The sequence below is a fragment of the Sciurus carolinensis genome, assembly GCF_902686445.1.
Source record: "Sciurus carolinensis chromosome 14 unlocalized genomic scaffold, mSciCar1.2 scaffold_101_arrow_ctg1, whole genome shotgun sequence".
NCBI lineage: Eukaryota > Metazoa > Chordata > Mammalia > Rodentia > Sciuridae > Sciurus > Sciurus carolinensis.
The window spans coordinates 2402482-2415209 of NW_025920105.1; the positions used below are offsets into that span (position 1 = coordinate 2402482).

Consider the following 12728-nt stretch of genomic DNA (forward strand, 5'->3'; position numbering starts at 1 on the left):
CCTTGTGCTTGACAGGCAAGCACTTTATGAATGGAGCGGGCTGACAAACCTCGCGTTGCTAGCTTTTGCATGAACACTGACTACTATGTGCAGAACTGAGCAGGGTCGCAAAGGTTCGAGTTATACAGAGACAGATACAAATGAAGGCAGACGTGGCGAGCTTTCTCCTGATTTCAGTAACCCAGAGTGTGTGCGTGGTGTTTCGCTCTACGTAAACAACCACTGTTTGTGTTTCTGTTTCTGTTTTTTTTTTTTTTTTTTTATCTTATGCAAATGCAGCCTGTCTTAGCTCCCTGTTACAGTTTCTTATTACCAAGGACCTAAATCCTACATGTATTTGGGTCTGCTACCGAGTATGCAATGACTCCATTTGTGGTTCAAGAAAATGCTTATTTCTGAGGAGAAAAATAACAAATGAGAAACGTAGATAAAACCTGCCACACAGACACGATAGAACTAGACGGGGAAGGATTCCGAGGGACCGTTCATCTACAAAGTTTTGTCTAGAAAAGGGGAACCCAAACGCCAAACACAGGCAAATCCAACTCCAAAGCAAATTCAACTGATTTTTACATGTTTCTCTCCAGAGCCAAAGGAATTTACTGCAGGAAATGGAGCTGGATTCCAAGGAAGGGTGTCTCAAAGCAGAGGCCTCTGAAGATCCCTAAGCTCTTCTCATTGAAAGTGTTTTTAAATGACCTCCAATCAGATATCTGCCTTTTAAATGGGGTAAAGGGGTCATTTATTTAATAGAAATCAGAGAGAGGGAGAGAGCTGTGGAAGATGGTGGGGGGTGCTGTGAACAGATTCAAACCCCCCAAATAGAAATCATTGTAATTCAAAGGCTGGAGAACTGGGGATGGGGGATGTAGTGATTCAGTGGCAGAATGATCTAAACTCTGTGACCAAATGTAAAGCAAGAGTGATTGGAAACAGTAAGGAAGAAAAGACAAACGATGGAGGGAGGGAAGGGTGATGGTGAGATCCAGGGAGAACCAGTGCAGGAAGAGAGCTCAGTACAGTCTGGAGCTACGTGATTCTTTTCATATTCTCTCTCTCTCTCTCTCTCTCTCTCTCTCTCTCTCTCTCTCTCTCTCTCTCTCCCCCCCTCCCTCCCTCCCTCCCTCCCTCTCTCTCTCTCTCCCTTTCTCTTTCTTTCTCTGCCATCTATCTAATTTTTTTTATTAGTTTAAATCATTGTGGAGCATTACCCAGATAGATTCTGCATCCTACTCCAGGGTATGTGGGGATTGTTGTTCAGTTTAAGAAGAGCTGTATGTACCCTTTATTTCCAGAGACCCTGCTCATGACCACCAAAAATATCCTTGCACCACAGTCTTCCCCATGTTCCACAGGCTCCAGAAGGAAGATAAAGAAATGCAAGACCTTGTTACATTCAAAATGTCTCCTGTTCTCAGTCAGTCTGAAAACACTGGTCACCAGGCACAGGCTTAACACAATGTGCCTCCCTGATGGCAGAGAGAGAGAGAGAGAGAGAGAGAGAGAGAGAGAGAGAGAGAGAGTGTGAGAGAGCTAGAGAGAGGCCTAGGAGAGAAAGATCTCAAAGGTCACAAAATCTAAGTCCTCAGTCCTAAGTGTAAGTGTGCGTGCACATGTGTGTATATATATATTCTTTTATTTCTTTTTACATATTTTCATTTATATGGGAGAGAAGGCACTCAGTCACCCACAGAATGTACCAAAGTCCCTGGTAGTCAAAGGTCGAAGGTCACCTTTGCTGCAGAGACACACGCAATCTACGCTTCTCTCTTGCCAGCCTGTCTAAATGAGAGAGGCAGAAGACAAATAGATGTAGACTTTCCACACGTGCCTGACCAGATTCCACCACGGGTGGGCCAGGAGTCCTCATCTCTTCCTTCTCAGTCACGCCCCCCCCCCCCACCGGTGACAGTGGCTTTCACGTTTTCCGGTCCGCCACCCCCCTTTCCTTTCCTTTCCTTTCCTTTCCTTTCCTTTCCTTTCCTTTCCTTTCCTTTCCTTTCCTGTGTCTGGGGACAAAACCCAGGGACTGACATGTGCTTGCTGATCCCCCCACCGCACCCCACCCTCACCTCCACCCCCAAACACCGAAGTGAAGCCTTAGCTTTATATTGACTGTCCCCCAGCCGGCCTCATTTTCGTCTTTGAAATGAAATGTCATTGAACCGTTGAAGTTTCAAGCACCCTGGGCCTCTGGCCTAACTCCTGGGTACTCCTCTGCTCTGCCCCCTCCCAATAAATAAATAAATAAATAAATAAATAAATAAATAAATAAATAAATGAATGAATAAAAATAAGGAAAAAGCCTAGCAGACCAGGTCATGGTGAAAAGCAGGAAAGGAAACTGTAAGGGATTTGGCCGTATTGAGAAGGAAGAGCAAGCTCGGGCATCTTGGCCCGGTGTTCCTGTGTTGGTGGTGGTGGTGGTGGTGGTGGTGGTGGTGGTGGTGGTGGTGATGGTGATGATGACTTCGGGTTTGAGTCGAGCGAGGATTGAGGCTCCGGCATTTTCAGATTGAGTGGATGCAGGCGATGACCGTCTGATGGATTTTTCCTGGAATGTCATCTGTATCGGATGTTTCCATGAACTTTATGTCTCCTGTCTGAAAACGGGCACTGGCAGGGAGGGTATCAGGCCCTGTGCCGCCTCTCTTCGTGAGAGTGGGTGGTGGGTGAGTGAGTGGGTGTCATTAATGATTCCTGAAACCTACCGGAAGACAGAGCTAGCTGAATGGGGGATTGGCTACTGCCATCTGGTTGCTCTGCGGCCGGCCTGCCCTGCCCTGACCTGCCCTGCCCTCCCTCCCTCCCTGCCTCTCTCTCTCCCTCACTCCCTCCCTCCCTGCCGTGCCCAGGGTAGGACACTGGTGTTCTCAGAATTTTCTGCTCTGTCCGGGGATGTACGGTACGAGATGTCAGAACCGAGTAACGAGTCAGATCGGGGCAAAGTGTTGGCCTGACTATCTAGTCGGGGCACATTCCCTTGGATCTCCATCTCCTCTTTGCAGGCAATAGAGTGGACAGTTTACAAGGTGAAGCGGTAGGACAGGCGGGCCTGGAGAGTGTAATCTCATCTCACTGCTCCTGAGTTCTGGCCCTAAGTGTGTAACATACATACGTGACTTTGACGTGCTCCTGGGAGGCGGCGGTGGGTGCTGTCCCTCTCTGTTGCACGAGTGAGGAGACCAAGGCGCCACACGTGCACTCTGCTCCCCGACGTATGTCTGGTGAGTGGTTTTGGGGAGAGGGAGATTGATTTTTGGTGCATTGTTGCAGAGGAAACCCCATGTCCTGAAGCTATTCCTGCATTGTCCCCCACTCTGCTCTGAGTTATAACTTGTGTCTTTCAGAAGACACGGCCTCCTTACCTATATAGACACCATAAGCCACCTAAGGATAGGGTTCCATATATATATATATATATATATATTTTTTTTTTTTTTTTTTCTTCTTCTTCTTCTTTCTTTTTCTTTCCTTTCCTCGCTTTCCTTTTTGGTTTGTTTGTTTCAGTTAGGGATGTTCCTTGGCTTCAGGTGCACTGCAACCCGTGAGGGCACCTTCTTCACTTACTTAACTGTCTTTGCCCCATGAGTTCAGCGAGAGCACCCTGGCTCTGACCTGACCTGACTTTGTACCTGGTACTCTGAGGGTGAAGAGTGAGGCGGGTTTGGTAATGGCAGTATTTGGGGCGAGCGGTGGTGCCAGGGTTTGAACCCAGGGCGCTCTTCCTGTGAGGCCTATACATGACCCCTTTGTATTTTGGGAGGCAGGAACTCGCTAAGTGGTGGAGGCTGGCCTCAAAGGAAATCACAAGCGATCGATCCTCTGTCCTGGGGCCGCTCTCCCTCCCTGAGTGTTTTGAGGTGGCATGTTCTGAAGTCCCTCCGTGGTGGTGAGGACCTGGTTGGGAGCCGAGCCTCCTTGGGAGAGAAAGGGGAGTTGGTTCTATGTGTTTTGGTGACTCCCCAGCAGTTTCTGCTACCTGCCTGGTTTGTGTGAGGGAGAGGGATTTTCTGGGAGCCTGCCTGGGGTGTGTCTCCCAGGGCTGGGGACTGCCTTGCAGCTCTTTGCCCCCGGCCCCGCTCTGTCTGTCGGTCCGGCCAGGGTTCCCCGGGCCCAGCCCTCTCTGAGTCCCGCGGGGCCCCCGCCGCCTCCTCCCAGTTCTGCCCTCCCCTCTCCGCTCCCTGCGTCTAAATGGGGAGGTCCAGAGGAGTGGTCCGAGGGGACTCGGGGGCCAGGCCGATCACCTGTGTTTGGTAGAACTCCCCCCGCCCCCCCCCCGCCCCCCCGTTTTCTCGAGTGAGGGATCCCGTTCTATTCCCCGTCCTGCAGCGTCACCTAGTGGATTCAGTTTCGGAAGAAGGTGTAGCAGAGCCTGGGACGGGAACCAATTAGAGTTAGCTCTCGCGAGACCTTTGTGGGTGCCGGCGGCGAGCGTCAACTCTCGCGAGACCTGTGTGGGCGGCGGCAAGATACCGTTCTCGCGAGGAGGCCTGGGTGGGCGGTGGCGGTGGCGCTGGCGCTGGCGCTGCTTGGTGGGTGGGACTTGCGGTCCCGGGCGACTTGGGGGGAGGGGGGGGGAGGAGGAGGAGGAGGAGGAGGGTCCTGGCAAGTGGCTGGCAGGCGGGTTGGTGGGGGCGTGGAGTAGTGGCGGCCGCTCTTCCTTCCTTCCCCCTCTGTCCTTCCCAGCTCCTCTGGAAATCACCATCCTGCAAAGGAACCTAAACCGAGCTGGAGCTTCCTGCCCCGCTCCTGTGGCACCGCCCCGCCCCACGGCGCCCCCGCGGGGGACACCCCCCCGCCGCCGCCGCCTCCCTTTTGGTTTTTGTTTTGGTGGGTTGAGCCCGGTGCCTCTCGCCAGCCCGCTGACTGCGAGGCGGTCCGTGTCAAATCACACACTCGCTGGCTCCCAGTGAAAATAGAGTGGTGGCCTCAGGAAGCAGTGAGGTCCCTCGGTCTCTCTCCCCGCATCTTGTGGGAGAGCCTTTACTCTGCTCAGCTGATCTCCGTGCGGGCTCCGAACTGCTTATCCTGCAGGCACCTGCAAGGTTCTTGCCCTAAAAGGCCTTGAAGCTTCCTCAAAGTGGGGAGTAGCCATGATTCACTTACGCCTGAGCCCACAGTCCAGTTGGAGGGATGGCCCTAAGAGTGCGGCGGGATTAGGCCCACTGATCTGTGTCCCATGATCTGGCGAACTCTGTGACTACTGTGTACCATCCAAAGCATGGACGGCCTGTGTATGTCAGCTGCGGCATTGATTTATCTTTCCCCCCTTGGTGATCATGGGGATGGAACCGCAGGGTCGCTGAACGCTGAGCTCCTGAGTCACATACATTCCCCCTCCTTTTCAATGTGTGTGTGTGTGTGTGTGTGTGTGTGTGTGTGTGTGTGTGCGCGTGTCTATATTTATACAGGCGTAGGTTTAAGGTGAGTTAGGGTTAGTTAGTGGTCTTGGGGAATGGAACGACCGTCACGTGATTACGAATGAAAGGACAAGGTAGGAGGCCTTGGTAGGGGCCTCCTCCGATCTGGAAAGTATCAAGCTGGGTCACTGGGTTGCGGTGGCGGGTGGAAGCCTGACAAACCAAACAAATGACCCGGACCGATGAATGAATGAAAAGCAAACATGGATTTAGTTTTCGTACTTCGCGCTGCCTTGGATTGGGGAGGGGGTGTGTTGTCGGAATGGCACGTGTACTGAAGCATCTTTTCCAGGGTGAGTTCAGTGAGAGCACCCTGTTCCTGGTGAGAGTGATTGAGGCACATGGCACATCCTGCTCCTCTGGAGTCACCTATTGGACTCTGAGATAGGGAGAGAAGAAGAGAGGGAGATGGGGGGGAGGGTGCACGCAGCAGCAGTGGCGGTGGGGGTCGGGGAGACCCCGAGGGGGAGGGAGGAGAGAGGGAGAGAGATTGTGTGTAGGGGGGGGGCGGCGGCGGCGGCGGCGGCGGCGGCGGCGGCGGCGGCGGCGGCGGCGGCGGGTGGGTGTCGTAGGTGTGGGTTGTGGTCCAGGGCACCCCTCTCCTCTGGAGGGAAGCGGCCTGTAGGCTCGCTCGCTCCCTCCCTCCCTCCCTCCCTCCCTCCCTCCCTCCCTCCCTCCTTTCCTTTGCAAGCGTGGAATCTCCGACCTGCTCTGTGGGTTTCTTGACCTGGATGCTTCCGTCAGCGGGAACGATTGGAATGAAATGAACTGAAATGAAATCATATTAGGACACCATCCCCGGAAGTCCTGGTATTCTCTCTTTGGACTTGGGGCATGAACCCAGACTTGTCTTTCGGTCTCTCAGAGTCTCTCTTGCCTGCTTCTCCCTTTCCCCGGCAGCGAGAGGGTGGAATCGGAGCGATGATTGTTCCGTTTCCTCGCGTGTCCTCCTTTCGTGGTTTCGGTTTTGCAGGCGGTCCGAGACCGCCCCTGTGTCCCCGCCGGGCTTTCTAGGGCCTCTGGGCAGAGCGGTGGCTGCTCGTGCCCCTCGGGGCGGGGGGGGGGGGGTGGTGGCTGGCAGGGCGCCCCGGCTGGTGGGGCACGTCCTGGTGGCTTTCTACGCCCCCTTCGGAGCTGGTCCCGCTGACACGGAACGACGTTCCGAGTCTCTTGTGCCTGATGTTGGTGGCGGTTGTCGGGCTCCACCTGGTGGCCGCTTTTATACGAACTTCTCGCATTCGGAAGTCACCAAGGAGTGACATGTGGTGGCGGTGACCGAGACAGAGTCCCAGGAGTTGGGTGACACCAGCGGAACTGCCGCCGGCCTGCTGGGGCGGGCTTGTGTGACCTACTGGCGGGAGGTTGGACCGGCAGGCATAGTGTGCGGGTTGCCTGTCTGCGCGCTCCAGGGCCCGGGAAACGTTGGGTGGCAGCCCGAGCGGGTCGACCAGCACTCCCAGGCGCTGTCCCCGGGACCTGAAGAGAGCGGAGCGGAGCCGGGCGGGGCGGGGCCGCGTCGCACGGGTTGGTTTGGCCCGGGAGGACGACAGGGGGCCCGCACGGCCTTCTTTGACCGAGCCCTGGCGAGAGCAGCTGGGGACTCCTCCCTTGCGCGGGTTGGGCCGGGGACCGCGGCAGGGGCTCGCGTCCCCATCCGTCTGGGTCCTGTCCTGGCTGGTGTCGGCAGGGACTTAGGTTTTCTTTTGAGTGCTGTGGGCCTTGGGACTTTGCTTTTCTTTTTTTCTTTTACTTTTTTTTTTTTTTTTTTTTTTTTTTTTTTTTCCCCCTCCCTCTCTCCCTGCCTGCACCGGGCGGCCCAGAGGGTGCGGTGACCCGCCTGCCTACCCCTCGGTCCCTCGGTGGTGTCACCGTGTTCGTCTGAGGTGCCGTCCCGAGCCTGGCCTTCGTGCTATGCCGGAGCCCTTCTTCGGGGACCGGTCCCTCGAGTGCTCGTGCATCCGGGGAGAGGCATACCTGGTCCCGCTCCGGCTCGTCGTGGGGTCCGCGTCCCTCTTTCGTCCCTGTCACCTGGGGTCGACCAGTTGGCCCTAGGGGCTCTGGCTCTCTTGGCGACTGGGGTCAGGTCTGGGGACAGGTGGCCGTGACTCTCTTCCGGGAGGTCAGAGTGGTGACTGGACAGGTCCCCGTGGCCTCTGGTCATGATTGTTTCGTCCCAAGGTGGCCATTTTGTGCCGTCGGGTGGGTGCTGACACGTTGTCCTTTGGCGTGTGTCGCCGAAGGGGTTGGGACTTCTGGATGCGTGTGGGGGCTCTGGGCTACCGAGGACGACGGGGTGGCCCAGGCCCCTTCCCTCTTGAGCCGTCCGCCTGGGCCTGCGCGCCGGCTCTTGGGCATCTGGAGTGTCTCGGCCGCGGTGCCACCTCCGGTCTCTGGCACCCGAGGGCGGCGGGGGATGTGGCGGAGGTCCTTTACCACCGTGCGCTCCCTGCCGCGGGCACCGAGGGCGGTTTGTGACGACGCTCGTTTCCATGGCTCCGTGCCGCGTGTCAGGCGTTCTCCCGTCTGTGTCGTCTGCCGCTCTCCCTGGGGCGTGGGGCCGGCGAGGCCGAAGCAGGCTCCGTGTTGACGATGGTCCTCGCCGGGTCCCCCGCTCCCCGGGTCCCCCTCCCTCCTGTCGACCGATCGATGTGGTGACCTTGCGCTCTCCTGGGCTGGGCCAAAGCCGCGCCAGGCGAGGGACGGACGTTCATGGCGAACGGGACCGCTCTTCTCGTCCTGCCCGCGGGCCTCTCGCCTCTCCTCCACGTCCCTTGGCGGCGTGTGGAAGGCAGGGGTGCGGAATCCGGCCCCGACCCCGCCCTGGGGTCTGCTGACGCAGCGGATGCTTCTCGCTTGCCACCCCCTGTCGGTGGCCGGGCCGCGTGTGTGTGGCCCTCCCTCTGCCTTGGGGAGGGCTGCCACCGCGCCGCCGTGGCGCTCGAGTGCGCCTCTGCCTTGGTCCTTCGTGGTCCTCCTGGAGCGGTCGGGGTTGTCGTTTGAGGTGCCTGAGGCTGAGCCGGCGTCTTGCCGCTCCTCTTCCCAGCACTGCCGCTGAGGCCGCTGCCTCATATCTGGTCTCCCCCGGCCTGTGGGGGTTTCCGAGGTGAGTGGCTGGAAAGAAAGACTGGTTTTGTCTGGGGGGTCGAGGCATTGAGCCCCCGGCCAGGCGCCAGTCTCCCTCATGGGGGCCTGTTCTGCTGCCACCCCCTCCCCTGGTGTCCCGTGGCGTCAGTGTGTGTGTGTCGGGGGGGATGGCTTCGGAGGCGAGCATGCGCCCGCGTGCTCTCCCCCTCGGTGCTGCCCTGGGTTCGGTCGGCCGGTGCGCCCGCGGTGGCTGGTTTCCCCGTGCGCTGCCACGGGGGGTCTGACACGGCCCCGTCTCCGGTCCGCCGCTGCTTTTCCGCTGGCGATTGCGTCGTTGTGTGTCGGCGCTCGGGGGGGGGACGCGGTGTCCGTTCCCCCACCGCGATGCGCGGGTCACCCGTCTGTTGCCGCACGAGTGTTCTCGCACCCGGTTGCGCGTCCGGCCCGCGGCCGGTCCGTTGCGTGGAGTCGCCCCCGGCTGCGCCGCGCCGTTCCCTGGAGCGAGCGCGGAAGTCTTGGTTCGCCACGGCGGCTCCGTGCCCCCTTCGGGGCGGGGAGGCGCAGGTCTCGCGCTCCCTACCCCCGTTCCCTCATGGGCGCGAGTGTGCGCGCGCGGTGCTGGCGGGGATCCGCCCGGGGTGTGGGCCTCGGCCCCCCTCGAGCTTAACCTTCGCACCGTCTCCGTCTCGTGCGCGCTGCGTCGTATCGGGTTCCCTGCGGTGGCCGCACGGTTGCGACCGGCGGGTCAGGTCTTGCGCCTGGGGCCCCCTCACGCGCCCGTCGGTGGCCCGCTGCTCCTTCGCAGGGGGTGGTGCGGCCACGCCCCCACCCCTCGCCGGCTCCACGCCGCCTCGCGCACTCCTCGGTCTGCCCCCGGGCCCGCTGGGCGGGCGGAATGGGTCGGCCTCGCCGCACGGGCGGGCGGGGAATGTCGGGGACGACGGGTCGTCGTGGTCGGTAGTGTCTCCGGATCCCTCCGAGCCGCCCCCCCTCCCCACCGCCGTCCCGCGGTCGCCTCCACCGCTCCTGCCACTCCCGCCGGGGCCCCCTCTGCGCAGTCGGGGAGTGTTCTCCCTCCCGGTGGCTGCCCGACGCTCGGGAAGGCAGGTGTGCTGCCTCCCGTGGCTCACCGCGCTCCTACCTGGTTGATCCTGCCAGTAGCATATGCTTGTCTCAAAGATTAAGCCATGCATGTCTAAGTATGCACGGCCGGTACAGTGAAACTGCGAATGGCTCATTAAATCAGTTATGGTTCCTTTGGTCGCTCGCTCCTCTCCTACTTGGATAACTGTGGTAATTCTAGAGCTAATACATGCCTACGGGCACTGACCCCCCTTGCAGGGGGGATGCGTGCATTTATCAGATCAAAACCAACCCGGTCATCTTCCCCCTGGTCCCGGCCGGGGGGCGGGTGCCGGCGGCTTTGGTGACTCTAGATAACCTCGGCCCGCAGTGGGGGGGTGGGGGTGCCAGGGGTGGGGCTGACTGTCCCCAGTGCGCCCCGGGCGGGTCTCGCCGTCGGCCCGGTGGTCAAGGTGCCACGCTCAAGCGAGCGCTCGGGGTCGGGGGCGATGTGTCCCAATTCAATGATCACTTAAGCCCCAACACTGCACCTCATGCTCTGCTGAGCTGAGCGCTCACCACCCATGTCTCTGTGTGGCTGCTACGCCTCTAGGCTAGTTTCCTGAATCTGAAGAGAAGCCGGGCATTTACAGTCCTTGAGGAGTGGGGTCGTAGTGCAAATACACTGGTGCCGGTGGTCAGCTTGTTGAGCCACGTCTTCGCAGGCACCACTCAGTCCCAGCCTGTTACACTGGACCTTGTGGTGGTTAATAGCCTGCAGGAGAACCAAGTGAGCGGACTTTCACTATGAATGGTGGGGTCAAAGGAGCACTGCACCACCTAGCGGGCCTTGGTGGAAATGCGAGCTGTCAGGCTTCAGTGGGAACCCTGGTCCTGCCTGGATATGGGGGATTTATCGTACACATGGGGCTGAATACCGCTTACAACCTGGTTTCTGGTTGACCAGGCAACAAGGATAAAAGCATTTCTTTAAAAACACAAGACCCTGCAACCCGCTCTCTTCGTCTGTCCTCTTACCCTCACAGCTGAGCCGGTGCTTGTCTTGACTCTGGGCTGGAAGCAGCTAGGAGCTGAATGCTCTCCAGTTGCCTTGGAATCCGTGATGCCACCGTGTTCTCTGGCCACTCCTCTGTGACCTCAGATGGAATCTGGGGTGCAGGAGCCATGTCACGTGAGCCAGTCTTCGAAGTTCCTGTTGCCCAAGGCTTCACGAACCCTCTGGGGTGTGCAACCAACTGCCTTCTTTTACCGGAGCCTAGAAACCCTGCACCTTTCACAACCTAGCTTCCCAGAGCCAGCTACCTCCCCTTTGATTAGAGCACTTCTCCCATGAATGTTTCTCCTTTCACAGGAGAATGGTAAGCAATTGATACGTTTTTCTGAGTGGATGTGAATGCACCTGAATGGATGTAGGATCAAGGATATGAGTTTCAGTCACGATCTCTCTGTAATGAATCCTGAGAGTAATAACTGAAAATGTAAGGAGCAGAAATCTGAAACTGGATGAGGAATGTTTTCTTTTTGCCACCACGTTTCACTTCTGGGACCCCAGACCCCATGAGCCATCAACACTTGCCTTTTCCTTGTTATATCTCACAGCAGCATCCAGCTAAATTGCTGAATCACCCACTCACTGAGGGAAACAGGCATAGCCCAGTAGGAAAATCTTCCTCTGCCTCACCCTTTCCTGAGATGATGGACGAGATCCACATGCAAAACTGGCTTGTCCATGTTGCAGAGGTCTCTGCTGTTTAGAATTGTTCAAAAGAAAATGACCAAGGGAACAATAGTTAAAAAATAGAATCGAGGAATTAATCAGAAGTTTGTGAATATATTGGCTAGTTTTTCATATGTGAATGATCCCAAAGTCTCCATTCGTAATCACCAATTGAGCATATTCTCAGTCCCACATAGTCTTTCTGCTGCCCCTGCTTCTGGCGTCCTTGGATCCCTGATACAAATTTGTGCTCAGAGATGAGTTACATCCATTTTCCTCCTTAAGCAAAGAGGGGAAAAGCTCTGTCCCTCAGGACACACCACTGCTCTTGGGAATTGACATGCAAAAGAGTTCCTTGCTGGATTGTCCTGAACAAGTGGATTAGGAATTCCTTAGACATTGTTTGGCTTGGTCATGATTGCTTCTCTGCAAACTTTTTCACCAATTAGGACTGTAAGTGATCAAGTGTAGTACCTCAGAGCAGACTTTCCTGTGCTGGTGTTATAGCCCATCACATAGAGTGCCTGCCTCCCATGCTCAAGACCAGGGTTCGAGACCCTGGCAGTACTGTTACTTCAGGGAAACTACAAACAGACAAATGAAACTGAGTCAGGGACTTCTGATCACAAAGTCTCCATTCGTAGTCACCAATTGAGCATATTCTCAATCCCACATAGTCCTGCCTCTGTCCCTGTTCAAGGATCCATGGATCCTTGATGCAAATTTGTGCTCAGAGATCAGTTACATCCGTTTTTCTCCTGAAGTGAAGAGAGGGAAAAATATGTCCCTCAGGACACACTGCTCGTCTTGGGTATTGACATGCAAAAGAGTTCCTTCCTGGATTGTGGTGAACCAGAGGGTTAAGAATTCCTTAGGCATTGTTTGACTTGGTCATGTTTGCTAGTTTTCATACTTTTTCACCAATTAGGGACTGTAAGTGATCAAGTGTTCTAACTCAGAGGAGCACTGTTTGTGCTGGTGATATAGCTCATCAGGTAGAGTACCTGCCTTGCATGCTCTAGGTCCGGGTTCGAGTCCCCAGCACTGATAGATTGTGGAAATAACAAAGATTTAATCGAGACCACTTTGGAGATTTCCCTCCTTTCAGTTCTTTATTTTCTTTTCTCCTCTGCTCACAAAATGAATCAACTCTGGAGAGCAGCAACCCCTTTTCCCTGAACCTTTTAGTTTACAAATGTGCTTTAAGGGAGTGCTGCACACTCACCTTCATTTCTTCAGAGTACTACTTCCACGAACTCACTCTACTCTCCTTAGCACAGAGATTACAGGTCTCTCATAAGTATGCTTATGCGAATAACTCTTCACCACCTTCTTCCACTGCGCTTCGTTTACCAGGTTTCGGTGGCAGGAAATTAAAAATGAGAACTGCACTTGTACCTGGAATTCTCCAGGTTTCTCAG

The 12728-nt window shown here is 56.4% G+C and overlaps 1 protein-coding gene across 4 annotated transcripts; it reads right to left on the minus strand.

Moving 5' to 3' along the window:
• Positions 1 to 1482: 1482 nt before the first annotated feature.
• LOC124973194 (probable pathogenesis-related protein ARB_02861) lies at positions 1483 to 7160 on the minus strand. 4 transcript variants are annotated; one of them, XM_047537286.1, is made up of 5 exons: positions 6130 to 7160; positions 4477 to 5802; positions 4339 to 4375; positions 3119 to 3224; positions 2064 to 2603 (listed from the first exon to the last, which is right to left on the minus strand). In XM_047537286.1, exons 2-5 carry the CDS (start codon positions 4706 to 4708, stop codon positions 2511 to 2513), a joined length of 468 nt encoding a protein of 155 aa, XP_047393242.1. In that variant the 5' UTR covers positions 4709 to 5802; positions 6130 to 7160; the 3' UTR covers positions 2064 to 2510. The 4 variants fall into 4 exon arrangements, with proteins under 4 accessions (XP_047393239.1, XP_047393242.1, XP_047393241.1 ...); XM_047537283.1 differs by lacking the exon at positions 2064 to 2603 and adding an exon at positions 1483 to 1782 and having other exon boundaries at positions 4339 to 5802; XM_047537285.1 differs by having other exon boundaries at positions 4339 to 5802.
• Between the last annotated feature and the right edge of the window lie 5568 nt (positions 7161 to 12728).